Here is a 19,662-nt window from a genome sequence, read left to right on the forward strand (position 1 = left end):
TGTACTGCAGAGTGGTTGGTTTCTTGAAGCACTTAGGTGTATACAGGTAAAATTTTCTATACAGTAGGTTATCTTATGACACTATGGACAATGCATGGCATGCACCCAGATTACTAAAAATATACTTATCACTAAAACTATATTGAACATAATTTAATCTTTGATTCAGAAGGCACTTCAGGATCTTGCAGTACCTCAGGGTCATTATCAACCTCAGTTATCATTGTGGATGTAGAAGGTGTAGGAGATTGGGCTGAATCTGTAATGACCCTATGACACACCCTGGAAGCTGCTTTTTTTAAATAAATCCCCGCTATCAGCTTGCTTGCTTGTCTTCTGCCTTTTTTGCATAAAAGTAGAGTGCAGAATGTGCAATTGCATAACCAAAATGTACCCTTAGTAAAAATACTAGGCAGCAGGGATAAAGGGGACTGTATTAAAATAACTTAAGTCCTTCCTGAAGGAGTCAAGCCAAAACGTAGTGATGGGAAATAGTACCTCTGCCACCCTCAATTCTGGAGTTCCAAAATGATCAATCCTCTCCCTGCTCCTATTAACATACATGCAGTATACTAGTCCCGGTTACTAGATTGAAGATTTGTATTGGGAGATATCAGAAATGCTGGTTAATGGAGCTTTCTGGTTGATAAAGTGCTGGATAACGAAGCTTTTACTGAGGTTTGAAAGTTGTAGCATGCCTAGGGCAGAGAATATACCCCAAAAGTAAATACATTAAAGTAGAGGCATCGGTAATCGAGTTATTAGAACTGAAGAGATTGTTACATTTTGAAGGTGGCACACTTCAGCAATGTTGATATTTGTTTGAGATCTGTTTCCAAATATGTATACATAATAGTTTGTTAATGGTTCATTAAGAACAGTGGAGTGGGGAAACGTGTCACAGTGATTGTATGTAAGAGGTGGAATGGAGCCTTTGCTTGTGAATTCCCTTGAAAACTTTCAGATAAAAGGGCTGAGAATGACCTGTTTTAAATGAATACAAAACAAAGTAGAGCTCAAAACAATAACAATGTATTATCTTTAACCCAAAGGATAATAATTTATTTCTAACCTTTTTCTTGTACCTATGAATTCTCATTAACAAGTTCAGTAATTATAACTATTGAGGGGAGAAAATGAGTAAACGTATGTCTAAGGCTATGTCTACAATTCACTTTTGTTATTAAAAACTTTTGTCGGTGAAAAAAACACCCCTGATGGACAAAAGTTTTAACGACAAAAAGTGCTGGTGTGGACAGCGCTTTGTTGCCAGGAGGTGTTTTCCCACCAGCAAAGCTACTGCCCCTCGTTGGGGGTGGTTTTATTTTGTCAGCAAGAGAGAGCGCTCTCTCCTGCTGACAGAGCGGCTACACTGCATGCCTTACAGTGGCAAGGCTTTAGCGGTACAGCTGTGTCACTGTAAGCTGCATAGGGTAGACATAGCCTAAAATGCACTTTGAAATTGATTGAATTGTATGTTGTTTGTGTAAGTTTGAAGACCCACAACTAGTGCCTCCATAATACGTATGGCTATGCAGAGAGGACCTGTAGTAAAGGCTACATTTACAATGAGCTGATTGGACCATTGAAATAGGACAGAAAAAAGGTGTCAACAAAGTTCACTCTAAAACTTAACATAGCAAACAATTGAGGTAGCAAGTTTTGAGGATATTGTATAAGAAGCAGTGACTGGGTGTGAGTATGAGGGAGCATCATAAAATACTTTTTCTTTTTATGATGTAAAGTTGAAGGTTAATTGAGATATCATGAGGCCTATCATTGGATCTGTTGACTTTCATTATTTTTAACCACAACTGTGACTTTTTAATTGGAAAACCCTTGCTTTTTTCTTCTAAACTGTACAATCTCAAAACAGCCCAATTGATGAACCTTTATTCTGTATTTGGTAAGGTATGTTGTGTGTTTTTTCAAGTGAAGATACCTGAATTTATTAAATTCTTGTTGTGTGTGTTGGTTCTGAACTAATTGTATCATTTATTTTATTCTTCAGCATACCGTACTTGTTATTTTGTTAGCTTGGTGACCGTTTGTGTACATCTGTTGGATAGTGCAAGGCTTGCATATTTGTAGGCACGTTGAGATTAAATCTTTGATTTTCTGTTCCCTAATTTTTTTTATATTGCAAGTTCATCTCTGTTTAGATTTCATGGACCTCTTCTAGCATTTCTGGTTGTTAATAAGTTTTGTAGTTGTGCTAAACATGCCTTGTTCGTTTCTCCATCATATCCATGCTTGTTATTCCAGCTATGGGATTTTCTCTGCTCTAGAGCACCAGAAGTCAGGATTAGAGATGGCAGTTATCAAAAGATTTGGTTCCCTCTTCTGGGAAAACTGCCAGATACACAGCTTCAAAAGCTAAAACACATTCTAAGAACTTTGATCAACAGTCTTAAAACATTACATTAACTGTTCCTGAAATTCCATTTACAGTGCATAAGAAATCAAAAGGTCAAATATAACTTGAAATGCAGGTCAGTTGAGGCAGATGTGGAAGTATAAGTCTTGGTGCTTGGATAAAAATCATTTGATGATAAATTTCTGTCTCCATCATAACCAGACTTATTGCCATTCCCAACATAGGATTTTTGTGGTATACAGAGGCAACATCATAAGTGGCACTCTTCTGCCAAAGGTGGTGTCTTACATGGTTTGCACATCTTATTGCAGGTCTTGGAGAATATTTGTGTAGATGGAGCATGAAACCAATCTTGCAGGCTTCCTCATTGGTAGGGTGACCAGATGTCTTGATTTTATAGGGACAGTCCCGATTTTTGGGTCGTTCTCTTTTGGGTCTTCTCCTATTACCCCCCACGCCCTGTCCCGATTTTTCACACTTGTTGTCTGGTCACCCTACTCATTGGCCAAAAGAAGCCTTTTAATCCCATGAAGAAAACACTTTTTTTAGTCCATGTACAGTTACTGATATTGTAGCACTAAAGCCTTTTTTGTAGACCTATTTGATAAACTTTTGATGGTTTGTCTGATTGTTAGTAACAATAATGGATAAAGAGCTGTAGATCTCCTGAATGGCTTTATTCTGATACCCTGTTTTGATTACCTTGTGGGTATCCTGAATATGCTATTTTTTTGTTTGGGTGTTATTGACTTAATGTATGTCAGGAAGGACTATCTCTTATGACTTGTGAAAAGGGGAAATAACATTCATATGAAGGCTGGATCTAGGCAGGGCACTTGTCCAAGTGGAATGTGCAATATTGAGACTCCATTGACATAGAAAAGGAGTCTGAATTCCAGCAGGATTATGAAATGTGAACTGGAACTGTATGGGCCACTGCAGTATACACCTTGCTTTGTAAGAGCCCTTTTGACTTGGATAGATAATATCCAAAACTACTATTATGTGTTACTATAACAAAGACCATGGGGATGTCCGGCCATCAACTTAAAGTCAATGTGGCCAAAATAGACCTCTTATCTTCTTCCCCCTTCCACCTTTCTCAGTCATTGTGGACCACTCTCATAACCAGAGTGTCATCTGTGATTTGGACCTCTCTCTACATCCCTGCATCCACACAGTATCTGAATCATGCTTTTTTCATCCTACATACAATCTCTAAGATCCAGCCTTTCCTCTCTGACACAGCTAAATCTCTCTCTTTCAGGTCCTCCTCCTCTTGTCATGTCAGATACTGCAACACCCTCCTCTCAGAATTTGACAAATACTGTTGTGCTCCAAACTTGTATTCCTGGCTTGTTGCTTCCACAGTATCTTTCCTCCACTGGCTCACCCATCTCCCCCATATCAAACACAAATTACTTGTCTTCATTTTTAAGTTCCTTCATGGCCTATCACCTCCTGTGAAGGTGTTGATTCACCACTAGAGCACATTCCTGTATGATGTAGCAGCTCTCTCCCTCCCTAGTACCACCCATCAATGGTCACTATGGCATTGCGGTGGTCTGTCTCTTCCTGCAACTTGGTCCTCCTGCAGGTTGCTTTAAAGCCTCTGCTCTTCTGGGGTACTCGGTGAACAGAAACAAGGGCAGTTAATGCAAATGAATCATCCTAAAACTCTCTTCCTTCAGAGGGTGCTTGTCAGTTTGTAGCCCTAAACTGAGTTCATAAGTAATGAAGAGGAGTGATCTCCTCTCCAATTGAGTCAGCATCTGACCTTACTCTCCCTCAGAGAGGGGCTGTCAGGCAGCTGTCGTCTGGGGAGTTTCTCGCCTTCAGTCAGCCCACTCTCCAGGAGCTGAACACTGAGTTCTGCTCTCCTCTCTGGTCTGCCATCAACTGATTCAGGTTTCTCCCTCTGAAGCTCTTCCTTCCAATGTTGACATCTGTCACAGGTGCATAGGGATGGAGCCACATGAGCCCACATTAACTTGTTAACTCCATGTTACCCAGTGTGGAGTTAGTATACCCATATCACACTGCTCAGCCATCATATTTTTACAGTATTGAGATGTTGACTCCCACTTCATTCTGCAAATGCCAGTTTTGATCATTTTAATTTTTTCAAAAAGCACCTTTCTCCTATTTAAAATGTTAATTGGTTGAAGAAGTTCAAATATTGATAAACATTACATTATATGTGCACAAAATAGTGTGTTGTAGAACTCAACTTTGGAAGTACCCAAGGCTGAATAAGATGTCATTGAAAGAGGCACCAGCAGGTAGCGACAGAAATTACTGTTTCTGAATTCATGTTACCTCTAGGCAACAGGAACTAAGAAGAATCAGCATTTTTGCTTTGTTTTATTGTAGATGCCTGCAAGGAGGAGTTATTTTCTTTCTATTTCTTGGCTGTAATTTCACAAACATAAATGCAACATGGTGAGCTTGAATCCTTCTTTTAGGTTAAAGTTTGTGTACCTCATCAACACTCTACACCTCCAGTAGTTATTGAACCAGTATTATATAGTAGATCCCCTGATTTATGAACTGGTTGAGGATTGAGTTCATAAAACTGAACATCTCAAAATTGCAGTAGCTGTGGTGCATAAGTTGCAATATGGTGTGCTGCATTGCTTGCTTCTTGTCTTTCAAACCACTGCAAAGCGATGTCCAATGTGTTGAAGATATCAGAATGTGGAGGGATATCAACTAGTTTTTCATTGACATTGCTTTTATTTGATATTCTACCCCCCCCCCCACACACACACACATACACACCTTCCAGTCAAGAAAAATTGTACATGTAACTGTCATTTGTAGCATTGATGTTCATAAAATTGTGGCTGTTCTGTTCTGTGGCTGTCCTGAATCTGTGTCCTGCATGATTACATGGCTAAGATTCTGTTTTAAATGTTGCCCAACTGAAACCACAGTGAAAGATGGCACTTTTGCAATTCTTTTAATTGGGGGAGGATATTGTTCAGCCATGCTAGGGGAATGTCTACATTAAAGATGTACTTTAGTTTAATTGATTGCCATTGAGATAGTTAGTACATTTGTAAAGTCTAGTTTGGACAATCCTCAAATGCTTGTTTCAGGACACAAACGTTAGCCTGGAGTACAAAAACAGCTATGTCATCACTTCCCCAAAAGGTGTATCTTTTCAGAGAGATAACTAATGCACATTAGTAATATTGCTATAAAGTTTTCGTGGAGACAGGTAATAGGTGGCTTTTATCCCAGTGTAGTTAGAGGTCAACACTATATATTCCACACCCATAGTTGACTTTTCCTACTTACATCGTGGTAAAACTTACCCAACCTAGTTTCCTATAGGGTTTTACAGCGAGATAATTAAACATGCATTGGCGCTTTCGATAAAAACACACCCCTTTTTGGGGGCGGGGGGGCATGAAGACATAACCGTACAAATCAGCTTGGGATAAACTACAAACTTTGTAGCTTGAAACAAATGTTTGAGGAATTTCTAGAATAGTCTTTATAAATGTGTTACTACCTTGAATCAATTGGCTATCAACTTCGACTAAAAAAAACTCGTGAAGATATTTCCTGATAAGAAATATATTTGTTATGCATTATGTTATTGTGACAATATAAAATGTCAAACTGGTTCTTACTAAATAAAGCCCATCTTTTCTTTCTTGGCTGTTTTATTTTAAGAATGTAACATGAAGGATTCATAACTGCCTAGCAACAGTAACTTCTTGTTTAAGGATCTATGAGTTGCTCATACAGTATGGTATTTATAGTCAACTCAAGGCTGCTCAGGAGTCAGTATAGTATATAGGGTTGCATACTTCCTCAAAATTCCTTCTAGAGAATGCATCACAGTTGTGCCTTACATTGTTCTGTGCTTTCTCCCTTTCATTCCAACACTTGAGACCCTGTGTTAGAGGATCAAAAAAGAAATCCTTTTATCTAGTACTCATATTAATTATTTATTGTACATTGTCAGTGGATTGCCACTTGAGGCTTGAATTAGAGCTAATTAATCTTGTAGTTTCACATTTTATAGAACATTGTTACCACAGCATTGCAGTGGTCTAGTTACAAAAACACTGTGTTGCCCATTTTCACCGTTGTTTGTCATATCTTATAATAACTTTTCATTTAACTCATTATTTTGTTTACTGTATTTGGTTACCATAGGTTTATCTTGCCATAGTTATATTTATAGTCCATTGTATAATGAAATATCCTTATCAAGCCATTTTTATTTTAAACCTTTTTATTTAAAAATGTATTTGTTTATGGGTCAGATAATCATTTAAACATCACCTTTTATCTTTCTAACATCAGAGAAGAGATCTGGGAAAAATACTGAACTGTTGAGAAAAAAGCACCGAGTAACTCCTACTTGGTGTGTCCTGAAAGTACTATCGTTCAAAGCTAACACTCATTCCTTTTACCTCAAAAGTTGAATTTAGAACGGTAGTTAGTTGGTAATTGATTAAATAAGTTCTGGCTTTGGAAACAATGATTTTGTGTATACCATCTGGTTGTTAAATGTATGTAAAAGTCTTCTGATGTATTTGTATGAGAGTTTCTAAAGACTATGTGAACACAAGCCTACGTACAAGGGATTTAAGCAGAATGGTGGCTTTGTGTTTTCTTTAGTATATATTTAAATTATGCAACTATACAGTAGGCAATTCTTGATCTTTACTTTACAGTAACTTATAACCCATTCTAATCTTCAGTCTCTTCAATTAGTCCTTATTGATATCACTTGAAACATCTTTCTGTTTAAGCTTTTCAGAATTTTGAAATAATTGTAGTTATGATCTATCTACCTCATAAAGGTTATGAAGAACAGAAAGCTAATTTAATGCATTGATATGTGTTTACTTAGTGTCGTGGCAAGGGCTTCTGTTAAAACATTTTTTAAAGGCCTTCTTGTCTCTCTTCGTATTGACTAATTGTAGAGTGAGAGTTCATTTTAAGGAGACTTTTAGTTATGATCCTCTTTATGAAAATAATAGATATTAGGCAACCTGTCATGCAAGCTTAAAACGGTTTAATATCAGTTCCACTTGTGTTTTCCACAGCAGACATAATGACTCTGTGTAAATCTTACGGATATCCTAGACCACGAAATCAGCAAGTGGGAACAACATAACTAAAGTATTTCATATATGTGCAATGTGATCTAACCTTTCAGACTAGTTTGCTGATTAATATTAGCTGAAGATGGAGTTGATTGATTTGTCATAAAGCTACTAAGCTGTAATATTTATAATTATAATCAAAATACTGACACAACCTTTATTCATAGTGGTGTATTAATGGGCATTTTATAGTAAATCACCAAGGGAAACTTTTCTTGCATGGTAATCTGGTCTCTTGGGATTCTTGTAACACAATCATCATTAAGGCAGTCATTAAGGATTGTAAGGCAATCATTAATAATTACAAAGTGGTATATGCAGTTTGGAAAGCCACTTGAAAGGATGTTCTTAAGCGTTTAAAATCTCCCTTTGTATAGTTTGTTTTTTCTGTGTAGGATGTCCTGTAGTGCTGTATCTTCTTCCATTAGTGAAATAATTTCTTTTTTGTTCAGGTTTGTAATATTAATAGTCTCCTTCAGATCTGACAAAAAGAATACAAACTTTTCTTGAGCAGGCTCTGGACTGTATGAAAAGGCTTATTACAGTATGAGGTGACTGTTCAGGTTCAGATGAGAAATCTCATTTACTGGTTCTAAAACAGAATCTAACCAACCTGTTTTGAATCTGATAGGACAAAATCCCTAGAGTGACTGCAAATCTCGAGATGGCTTGCAAACCTCATATTTTGGAATGTTTGTTTTGCTAAATCAAAAATCCCAGATTGCTGAGCTGTTACTTGCACCTTCTTAAGAGAGGAAAATGATTAGATATAGTCCTGAGATCTGTCTAATTTGAAAAATAATATAACCTCAGGCTGTATCTACACTAGAGACCTACAGCGGTACAGCTGTACCGATGCAGCTGCATTGTTGTAAGATCTCTCGTGTGGCCGATCTATGCGGATGGGAGAGAGCTCTCCTGTTGACATAATAAAACCACCCACCAAGGAGCAGTGGTAGCTATGTCTGCTACAATGCCCTGAGTATCAATCATGTTCATCCAGCAGGTCTGATGCAGTGACCCTTCAGGAATTTGTGACCTGACAGCCTTCTTAAAAATATAAGTATTGTTTATTTTAAAAATAGAAGCAAAGCATTTAGAGAAGGATTTGCATAAATCTATATGCATGCCTGTCTTACCTAAAGGCATGTGATCCCCTGATGGTGAGCTAGGTAGGCCTTAACATCTTCAGGTACCACAGCAGGTGCTGGCTATCTGTCTGTCTGCTCTCCCTGAACAACTACTCATGTACAGCTCTTCTTTTTCTCTCCCCTCCTCTCCCATCCCCTCCACAGAGAATCTTTTAAAACTGTTTATAGTCCCTTTGAACTTTTGTTTCCCAATCCTTTTCTTTCTTTAATCATATTGTATCTTAACCATCCTTAAAGCCCCTCTATTAAGCTACATCAGTATGGTATTACAGTAACATCTCAGTAACCAGTTCAATAGAGAGTATTAATAAATAGTTATAGAGCAGCTCCATTGTCATAACAACTGCATCTGCACTATGGCTTTTGCCATACAGAAATTTCATAATAATAGAAGAAGTTACACCCCCAACCAATATTACTGTACTGGCAGATGTTTTTAGTGTAGACCTGGCCTGAGCTTTGGTCTCGTTGGGACGTTTTGAAATGTCTGTCCAGATGCTTTGAAGAATTCTATCTTGTATTGATAGAATACAGTTGTAGTGATTGACCCTTTATTGTCAACAGGGAAAAAGTGTTGGAACAATTCTTGAGGTTATTGAATCTAAGCATGATCCTATATGACTCTAAACTGCGTAGTTTGTATTAATTGTATATTGTGGAAGAGAATGAACGTTTGGGAGGGTGCTACATGAATTGAATGTTGTGACGGCTGAAATAAGGAACCTTCACTCTCCTGGGCATTTGCTTCTGGGGCCCCAAAAGATGACCAGGTAGGGACCCTCTCAAACTCCCCAGTATTCTGGGTAGAAACCCTACTCTGCCCTAAATGGCTGCCTGTCATACCATAAGCAACACTTTGTACTTGTCTGAAAGTATAAAAACTTTTTTTTAAGAAAGTTTTCTTTTTGTGTGAATCAAAGAATTTTTGTACTCTGCAATAAATTACTCTGCTTCAGTTAACTGACTGTGTATGCTGCTGTTTTGTCTTCTATTTCATGTTCCTCTCTTCCTATATACATCCTAGGTTTTTCTGCATCTTTTGATAGCTTCTCTAGTTCTGTTATGTTTTTAGCCTGTCAAATGATTGAGAGAAAGGAGATGAAACCTGGCTACATGTACCATTTGTGTCTGACAGTCTTTTTTCCTCTGGCTTTTGGAAGTTGGAGAAGGGGGTAGATAGTGGTACCAGAAAAACAAGGTAAAAAGCCGATTGGTGGATTCCAGGCTTGGGTGATGTATAGAGTGCTTTAATTTGTAAGCAAGTCTGCTATAAATATAGCTAGTTTTGGGGGTATATTTTGGGAGTGCATCTTCTGTGAAAGTGACCTGACATACTGTGAGAAACAGTTTCCTAGAAGGATCAGTGACACGTAACTCTTTTCTGTACTGTACTATTACTGATTTTTAGCAATAAATTGACTAATTGGTTATTTGGTTATCTTGAATGCTCTTCATAAAGAGTCGCGTGTAGTGAATCAATTGGCTATGGATTTTAATCAATAGTCTTCAAATATTTAACATGTTTGTGGCACAAAAAGTGACAGCAAAATGTAATTTGCCTGGCCAGTTGGTGTAGCTCATATACAACATGGATCAGTTTGCTGTACATTTTTTGGTTGAGATCAAATTTTGTAGTCTTTTCCCATATCACAGAATAAAAATACAAGCTGTACAAATCCTTTATATAACTTAAATAACTCCTATCATCATTTTGTGAAAATAAATTGCTGTTTTCCATTAAGAGAGTTCTCCTTTTGGTATCAAGAAAGTGGTTGTATATAGCTCCATCTGGTGATAGTTAATGCTGAACCCACATCAGCTGTGTGTGTATGTTGGGGAAGTGGTGGGGAGTCTGTACAGATTGTATTAGTGACATAATGCAATCAGCCCCATCAGCCAGGCGAGCCAAGTGACATGATGGAAAAGAAACATTTTGATGAATTTGGTAAATTATCCTGCTTCTTAATCAGACTGCTGTCAGTCATTTAAAGCACAGAGGGTTCTATGGATGATTTCTCAAGAATTCCTGTTTCATTCATGGGAAGATAATTGCAGCTGTGCATAGTTTTTTAAATCTGTAGATTTGGGTGCAGATTTGATTGAAATTTTCAAAATGAGTTTGGTGGTGTATATAAACGACTGTTAATGGATTTATAGGTTTTGCATGGAAGAGTTTTGAAGATGTTTTTGAATTGTATTTTAATCATGATGTGAAAACTTAGCTGAACACTTTAAAATTCGCCAGTCAGCAATGCATAGCACATAAAAACAACAAAATCTAGCCAGAGCAGGGGAAAAAAGTTGGGAAAACCAGGGAAAAAAATCCTGGTTGGCTTTTATACTATCTAGGGGTGTGGCGGGGGAGGGTAGCCCTTATGGAATAAAAGTAGTTTGTGTAACAAAGGATATTTGAAAATTGCTGACTGAGCCATAGCACAACAAATGGGCTGCAACTGGGAGACTAAAGTGTTTTGCCACTAATTCTGGGTGCATTGTGAAGATTTATGACCTCTAGTCTCCTTCGCTGCCACAATTTTACCTGCTTATTTTTCTCTACTACCACTAAATTTTTCTCTGATCATTTCTTGTTGCCTTTATCAAAGTTTTTTCCATTTAGCCATTTCCAGGTTTGTCACTCTTTCCCCAGTAGTATCCTGCCTGCTCCAAAGCTCTCTCATTTTTATAAACTACACTTTAACAAATTTCAGTAATTCCCTTAATGACTGAATTTAACATTTTGTGTTTTCCGGAAGATTATGATATCTGAATAATTGAAGTCCCCCAGGACTTATCGGCAAGGCTTAAGACTTTAGACCAGTGTCAAGGTGTGAGGGAGTAGAAATATAGCTGTCTGGCACAGCAGGGGTTAAAGAAAATGTTTGGATTCAGCTATCCCTGTCCCGCTCTACCTGCAGCCAGTGCCAGTCCTGGAGTGGAGAGAAAAGAAGGGAGCCTGGCTCAGTAAGGGGCTGACTGGCAAGGAGGCAGGAGCTCTCTGTCTGCCCAAAGGGATTGATCACCGACCTGTCAGCCAGCATAGCCCTTTAGGCAAGTAAGGGTTCCCCTGCCAAGAGGGGGCTGCAGATAAGCCCCAGTACTCAGGGCAACTGGACTAGCAGAGCCATGACCCAAACTGAAGAGACTTGTTGGGAGTAGCCCAGGGAAGTAGATCTTGACTCCCTGCCGGGAAGGAGATCCATCTCTCATGTTTAGGTGTTAATCTGCACATGGTCCCAGACTGGGACCCAGTAGAGAGGGTCTCCCTACCACGTCTTCTCCTCCCACCCCAGTCATAGACTAAAAAGATCAGTGATCTAGTCACTAGGCTGCCCAGCCTCAGAAAACTCTATCACACAAGGTGATTAAGTAGCAATAGTTTCTTCATTTTGGTTTGGAGATCTATAGCAGATGCTGAATACGACTTCTCCTTTTCTAGTCATGTCCCTAACCTTAACTCGTAAACTTTCACTTCAGTTTTTTCCATTAGTATTGGTTTGACTTTATATCAATAATTTAATGTATGATACTAGCTCCCCCTTTCTTTGTTACATCTGACATGACTTTATTTCTTAGTGTTAACATTCCATTCATATGACTTATCTTGCCATATTTCTATTTTTTGACTGTCTCCTTCCTGATTCATTCCTTCTAGCTCAGTTTATTTCTTATTATTGTAGTATTAAGATACAAAGAGTTCAGGGATTTTTTTCCTATTTCCTGTTAAGTAGTTTTTTTCTTTATGGTTTGACTTTTTAATAATGAACCAGGTAATATCTTTTTCATAATGTGAACCCCAGATCCACTCTAATCTAAATTTTTTTTTTATTTTATTTTTTTTGGCAGCCTTGAGATCAGAAGACTCCAAATGCTCAAGTGGCGGCTAGTCAGTACACACTGTACCCTATCTTATGAGGATCAGAGCTCCATAAATGAAAAAATGTTAAGGATGCTCAGGATTCCTTCTGTTTAGTTTAAAGATTGGCATTAGATAGCGGCATCTCAAATGACGGAACACACTGTTGCTTAGGAGCTCATATGATGCTGGCTGTAGGATTACATCAGTGCTCCAAAGAAAATGCACTGGCTTTTGATTATTGAATAGACTTTTTTGGCTTGGGGCAGACTGCCTCTCTCCTAGTACTTTTTTACTCAGCAGTTGCAATCACTCGAGGTGCTGACAGTCCTTACATTTTCTTATATCTGGGGGCTGGTGGCAAGGTGTTCTCAGGAAAAAGCTGTCGGCTCTTGACTCATTGATCATTTTTCTTCAATAGAGCCTGCTTTTGATCAATGTAAGGGAACATAACTCAGCTTTTTCCTGAGGAGCATCTGTGAGAGATAAGCATACAGTATAAACAGAAAAAAGTCTGATAAAAGATAATTTAAAGTGCTACATAGTGAAACAATAGTAAAGAATAAAATTGTCAGACACGAAGAACATAAATTGTGGTGCAAAAGTCAACGTGGTTTCTGTAAAGGGAGATCAAGTCTTACTAATCTGTTAGAGTTCTTTGAGGGGGTGATCAAACATGTGAACAAGGGGAATCCAATAGACATAGTGTACTTAAATTTCCAGAAAGCCTTTGTCAAGGTCCCTCACCAAAGGCTCTTACGTTGTCATGGGATAAGAGGGAAGATTTTTTCATGGATTGAGAACTGGTTAAAAGACAGGGAACAAAGAGTAGGAATAAATGGTAAATTTTCAGAATGGAGAGGGGTGTTCCCCAAGCGTCAGTCCTAGGACCAATCCTATTCAACTTATTCATAAATGATCTGGAGAAAGGGGTAAACAGTGAGGTGGCAAAGTTTGCAGACGATACTAAACTGCTCAAGATAGTTAAGACCAAAGCAGACTGTGAAGAACTTCAAAAAGATCTCACAAAACTAAGTGATTGAGCAACACAATGGCAAATGAAATTTAATGTGGATAAATGTAAAGTAATGCACATTGGAAAGAACAACCCCAATTATACATACAATATGATGGGGGCTCATTTAGCTACAACTAATCTGGAAAGAGATCTTGGAGTCATCGTGGATACTTCTCTGAAGACGTCCACGCAGTGTGCAGCGGCAGTCAAAAAACCGAATAGGATTTTAGGAATCATTAAAAAAGGGATAGAGAATAAGACGGACAATATCTTATTGCCCTTATATCAATCCACGTTACGCTCACATTTTGAATACAGCGTACAGATGTGGTCCCCACATCTCAAAAAAGATATACTGGCATTAGAAAAGCTTCAGAGAAGGGCAACTAAAATGATTAGGGGTTTGGAACTGGTCCCATATGAGGAGAGATTAAAGAGGCTAGCAGTTTTCAGCTTGGAAAAGAGGAGACTTAGGGGGAATATGATAAAGGTATATAAAAATCCACGTGGTGTGGAGAACGTGAATAAGGAAAAGTTATTTACTTGTTCCCATAATATAAGAACTAGGGGCCACCAAATGAAATTAATGGGCAGCAAGTTTAAAACAAATAAAAGGAAGTTCTTCTTCACACAGCGCACAATCAGTCTGTGGAACTCCTTGCCTGAGGAGATTATGAAGGCTAGGACTATAACAGGGTTTAAAAGAGAACTGGATAAATTCATGGAGGTTAAGTCCATTAATGGCTATTAGCCAGGATGGGTAAGGAATGGTGTCCCTAGCCTCTGTTTGTCAGATGATGGAGATGGATGGCAGGAGAGAGATCACTTGATCATTATCTGTTAGGTTCACTCCCTCTGGGGCACCTGGCATTGGCCACTATCGGTAGACAGGATACTGGGCTGGATGGACCTTTGGTCTGACCCAGTATGGCCATTCTTATGTTCTTACATAAACAAACATAGTGCATACAAAAGGCTATTGTGAATCATGTTCCCTGTCCTGAATAGCTTACAATCTTAACAGGACAATTTTTCAGAAAAGGGCTGGTGTGTAGAGGTAGTGGTGACTAGGAGGTAGGAAGGATTCCTGGAAGAAATATAGTGTTGGGATTTAGTTAGTTTGAGGCTGGATATCTCAGGAGGAAGTATGTGTGTTTGGCAAACAAACAAAGACTGTTTCAGTTGAATATCCACACCATGCAAAGCAGAGTAAGAGAAAATCAAAGGAAACAATAGGCTCAAACAGAGAGAGTGATATTTGGAGGAAATGAGAGTAAAAGGATAGACATTGTAAGATGAGGACAAAGAACCTAATTCATAAAAGTCAGGAAGCCAGTAAAAGGAATGATGTGGCTGGCATGGGAGGAGGCAAGGACAAGACTTTACAGTGGTATTTTGAGCAGATGGGAGAGTGGAAAAGAGGTGAAAAGCAGAGGTGTCAGGGTAAGAGGCTATAAAAGTCAAGGTGAGAGATTAGAGACCAGAAACAAGTGTCTTAGCAGTGAGGAAAGGGCAGATTTTGTTTATATTAATGAGGAAAATGTGGGCGTGTGGCTGGTGGGTGAGGGTGAAAGAAGAGTCATGATAGTGAAGTTATGATCGTGAGACAAGAAAAATACGTAGAGCGTTGTGTGGATACACAAATGTGTATCTGCATCCTATCTGCTATCCGCAAAAATTATATGTGGATATCCGCAGATTTGCAGGGCTCTATGCTGAGGGGTGGACTGAGGCTACAAGCCCAGAGCCCAGTCGGGGAGAGTCACGGGTAGCTGTGGGAAACTTGCGCGGAGTCACGGACCCTCTACATGCTCTCGGCCTGGTGGGGAGCCTTGGGGGCAGGGACATGGCCGGGGCTGCTCTCAGTCCTCGCCTCACTGCAGGCAGGTGGAGGGTCCACCATGGCTCTTTGCTGCTCCCTGGCTGGGCTCTATGCTGGCCTAGCTGTGGGGAGACCTGTGGAGTTGCCCAGGGGCTGCTCGGGCCCCCGCCCAGGGCTGGTGGAGGGTCCGCCTTGGCTCCCCACAGTTCCCCCCCGGCTCTTACTGTGGCTCCGAGCTGCTCCCCTCCCTGGCTGGAGCTGGGTCACGGGGAGCCGGAGCGGATCCTCCACCTGCCTGGGGCATGGAGCCTGAGCAGCCCCCACCCAGTGTCCCTGCCCCCCCAGTCCCTCTGCCAGATGTCCCAGCCCCCCACTCAGTGTCCCTTCCCCCAGGGCAGGTGAAGGGACCTAGGCTCCCCACAGCTGCCAGCACGTCTCTCTCCAATCCGGCTCCACTGGGGGGCAGCTCGGAGCCAAAGCCCAGCCACAGTAAGAGCCAGGAGGACTCTCCACCTGCCCTGGGTGGGGGGCCCAAACAGCCCCCCGCCCACTGACCCTGTCCCCCAGGCCTCCCGCCCAGGGCAGATGGAGAATCCATGCCGCAATTCCTCACAGCTGCCTGCCTGCCCGTTATGGTCAGAGCCCTGTGTGGATACAAAATTTGTATCCACATGTATGCTGCTATCCGCAGAAATGGTCCACAGTTATAAAGCAGATACCTGGGGATTTGCAGGGCTCTAAAAATAGGGTAGTTGTCAGTTAGGATCAAGAAGGGAGGCTTAGTTCAGTACCTGAGACAATGAGCTTGAGATGGCAGGACAATAAGAGGAAGTTGGTGTGTCAGAGTGGACTTCAAGTGAAGAGGCTGGGGATAGGTGTGCAGATGTCAATAAATAAATAGAAGTGGTAATAAAAGCTGTGGGAGTGATGCTGCTGTCAACTGTAAGAGTATAGATGGAAGAGAAAAAGGTACTAAATTTGGAACCTGAAGGGATACCAACGGAAGAATGTGGGAGGTTGAGGAGCCATTAGGTGATGCTGAAGGTCAGCAATCTATAGGGAAAATGAAGAGAGCAGAGTTGAGATGGAAAGGAGAGATGACTGAGAGGGCAAAAGGTATTTAGAAATTAATTACACTGATGCTTTTTTGTGGTGGACTATCATTCAGTGGCGCTCGTTGTTTAGGTCATGTGCTGTTTGGCAGTTGGGTTGTTTTATGCTCATAAATACTAATTTGGGGCTGTGGAAATGTGCTTTTGAAAATATTATTAATACATATTTCAAATACTATTTCATATTTGCTACCAGAAGAACATGACTCAGTATAGAATACTCAGTTTGTATTTTTTTTTAAAAAAAAGCTTGAAAAATACTGAAAAAATGTGCTAATGATAGTTGCTTTTGTTTTGTAAGAAGTAGTATCTGAAAGACTAGTACATCTTTTTCAGTACTAAAACCTGTACTAAGGATAATAGAGTTGGTTCTTATTGCAGTGCTATGTTTTCCCATCAAGTGCTTAGCATGCTTTTGGTGGCACTGTAAAATAATAATTGAAGATTATGACAGTGTTTGCTGCTGTTAGAAAAAATGTTGTTGTTTTTTTTTTTTTTTTGTGTGCAGATATTTGATTTAATGGATGCCAAAGCCCGGGCTGACTGCATCAAAGAAATAGATCTTCTTAAGGTAAAGACTTGTTAAATAATTTCATAAGTTTAGTTATAATTTATTGATTTTTCTTTCACTCTGACAGTAGATGGTGATGAAGTGTCCTCTGTCTTATATGTGAGGCTTTTAAATGTAATACTTTAAGATTTCCATTTAATTTCATTTTTGATTTCTTGAAAAAATAAACTTTAAGAACATAAGAATGGCCATACTGGGTCAGACCAATGGTCCATCCAGCCCAGTATCCTGTCTACCGATAGTGGCCAATGCCAGGTGCCCCAGAGGGAGTGAACCTAACAGATAATGATCAAGTGATCTCTCTCCTGCCATCCATCTCCATCCTCTGACAAACAGAGGCTAGGGACACCATTCCTTACCCATCCTGGCTAATAGCCATTAATGGACTTAACCTCCATGAATTTATCCAGTTCTCTTTTAAACCCTGTTATAGTCCTAGCCTTCATAACCTCCTCAGGCAAGGAGTTCCACAGACTGACTGTGCGCTGTGGAAGAACTTCCTTTTATTTGTTTTAAACCTGCTGCCCATTAACTTCATTTGGTGGCCCCTAGTTCTTATATTATGGGAACAAGTAAATAACTTTTCCTTATTCACGTTCTCCACACCACGTGGATTTTTATATACCTTTATCATATCCCCCCTAAGTCTCCTCTTTTCCAAACTAAAAACTCCTAGCCTCTTTAATCTCTCCTCATATGGGACCAGTTCCAAACCCCTAATCATTTTAGTTGCCCTTCTCTGAAGCTTTTCTAATGCCAGTATATCTTTTTTGAGATGTGGGGACCACATCTGTACACAGTATTCAAAATGTGAGCGTACCGTGGATTGATAAAAAGGCAATAAGATATTGTCCGTCTTATTCTCTATCCCTTTTTTAATGATTCCTAAAATCCTATTCGGTTTTTTGACTGCCGCTGCACACTGCGTGGACGTCTTCAGAGAAGTATCCACGATGACTCCAAGATCTCTTTCCAGATTAGTTGTAGCTAAATGAGCCCCCATCATATTGTATGTATAATTGGGGTTGTTCTTTCCAATGTGCATTACTTTACATTTATCCACATTAAATTTCATTTGCCATTGTGTTGCTCAATCACTTAGTTTTGTGAGATCTTTTTGAAGTTCTTCACAGTCTGCTTTGGTCTTAACTATCTTGAGCAGTTTAGTATCATCTGCAAACTTTGCCACCTCACTGTTTACCTCTTTCTCCAGATCATTTATGAATAAGTTGAATAGGATTGGTCCTAGGACTGACGCTTGGGGAAAACCCCTCTCCATTCTGAAAATTTACCATTTATTCCTACTCTTTATTCCCTGTCTTTTAACCAGTTCTCAATCCATGAAAGGATCTTCCCTCTTATCCCATGACAACTTAATTTACATAAGAGCCTTTGGTGAGGGACCTAATCAAAGGCTTTCTGGAAATTTAAGTACACTATGTCCACTGGATCCCCCTTGTCCACGTGTTTGTTGACCCATTTCCTTACAAGAAGGCAAGTATTCAGAGGCAGAAGACCTTAAACTGCAAGCTTTTATGTTTAAACATTTGAAGGATACACAATATTGAGGTACTGAATAAACATTTTATATCATGTTCAATAATGCACTGATTTTTTTTTAAAGTGGGTTGAATTTAATTGCTATTTCAAGTAACTAAAATATAGTTCTTCTTCGAGTAGTGTCCCTATGGATGTTCCACCATAGGTGCACTTGTGTCCCTGCACTGCTGGTCAGAGAACTATGGTAGCAGTGTTTGTTTAGCCCACACGTGTGCTGTCCCCACCTCGTGGTTTGGCTCGAGACTAACTAGTGTTGCGCAGGCGAACCTCCCTCCGTTCCTTGTCAACTGCCCCTGAGTAGAGACCGTGCTATTAGCTGTCCCTTCATTGGATCGTTAACCTGTTGTTTGAACTTACGTAGTTACTAATCTTTCTTTTATCTGTTAGTTTCCTTTGGTTTTTCTTCTCTTAAAAAAAACAAACAAACAAAAATCAGCCTCCCAAAACTCAACAACTTTAGTTACTACTTTGACTTTATCTGGGGACTACCCTGATGCAGGGTATGCATGCATGCTATTATATAAGCTGATAGACTTTGCATGCCATGTCTCCAGTCATGGTTCAGCTCTGTTCACGGGCTGAAGAGAAACAACCTAGACAAACCCCTGTCATTACCCACCAAGGTCAAACAATCCTTGAACTGGTGGAAGGAACCAGCAAATGTTTGCACGGGGATCCCGTTCACAAATCTTCTCCCCTTCCCACATCACTACTCCTCACCACCCATGCATCCCCCATAGGGTGGGGAGCACATCTCAACAACCTCACGACACAAGGCAAGTGGTCACCCACAGAGGTGTGTCTTCATATCAATCTCCTCAAACTCAGAGCGCTCAGGAATGAATGTGATAGCTTCCTTCCACTGATCAGAGGTACACACACACAGGTCATGACAAGCAGCATAGCATGCATGTACTACATAAATCTTTGGGGATGGGGGAGTGCCAGAACGCCCTCCCTTTGTGCAGAAGCACTAAAGCTATGGAACTGGGCATTTCCCACAATGTTACAATATCAGCGGCCTACCTACCAGGAGTGCAAAACACGACAGTGGACAGTCTCAGCT

At 39.9% G+C, this 19,662-nt stretch overlaps 1 protein-coding gene across 8 annotated transcripts in view; it reads left to right on the plus strand.

Moving 5' to 3' along the window:
• Positions 1-19,662, plus strand: part of NEK7 (NIMA related kinase 7) — a 126,198-nt gene that overhangs the window by 40,345 nt on the left and 66,191 nt on the right. For 6 of the 8 annotated variants that reach the window (XM_043520128.1, XM_038412509.2, XM_043520129.1 and 3 more), the window contains one exon: positions 16,974-17,036. The exons of the other annotated variants lie outside the window; for them this stretch is intronic. In XM_043520128.1, coding sequence (XP_043376063.1) covers positions 16,974-17,036 — 63 coding nt within the window. The remainder of the gene's footprint in view (positions 1-16,973; positions 17,037-19,662) is intronic. 8 annotated transcript variants of the gene reach the window in all.

The sequence above is a fragment of the Dermochelys coriacea genome, chromosome 8, assembly GCF_009764565.3.
Source record: "Dermochelys coriacea isolate rDerCor1 chromosome 8, rDerCor1.pri.v4, whole genome shotgun sequence".
Lineage (NCBI taxonomy): Eukaryota > Metazoa > Chordata > Testudines > Dermochelyidae > Dermochelys > Dermochelys coriacea.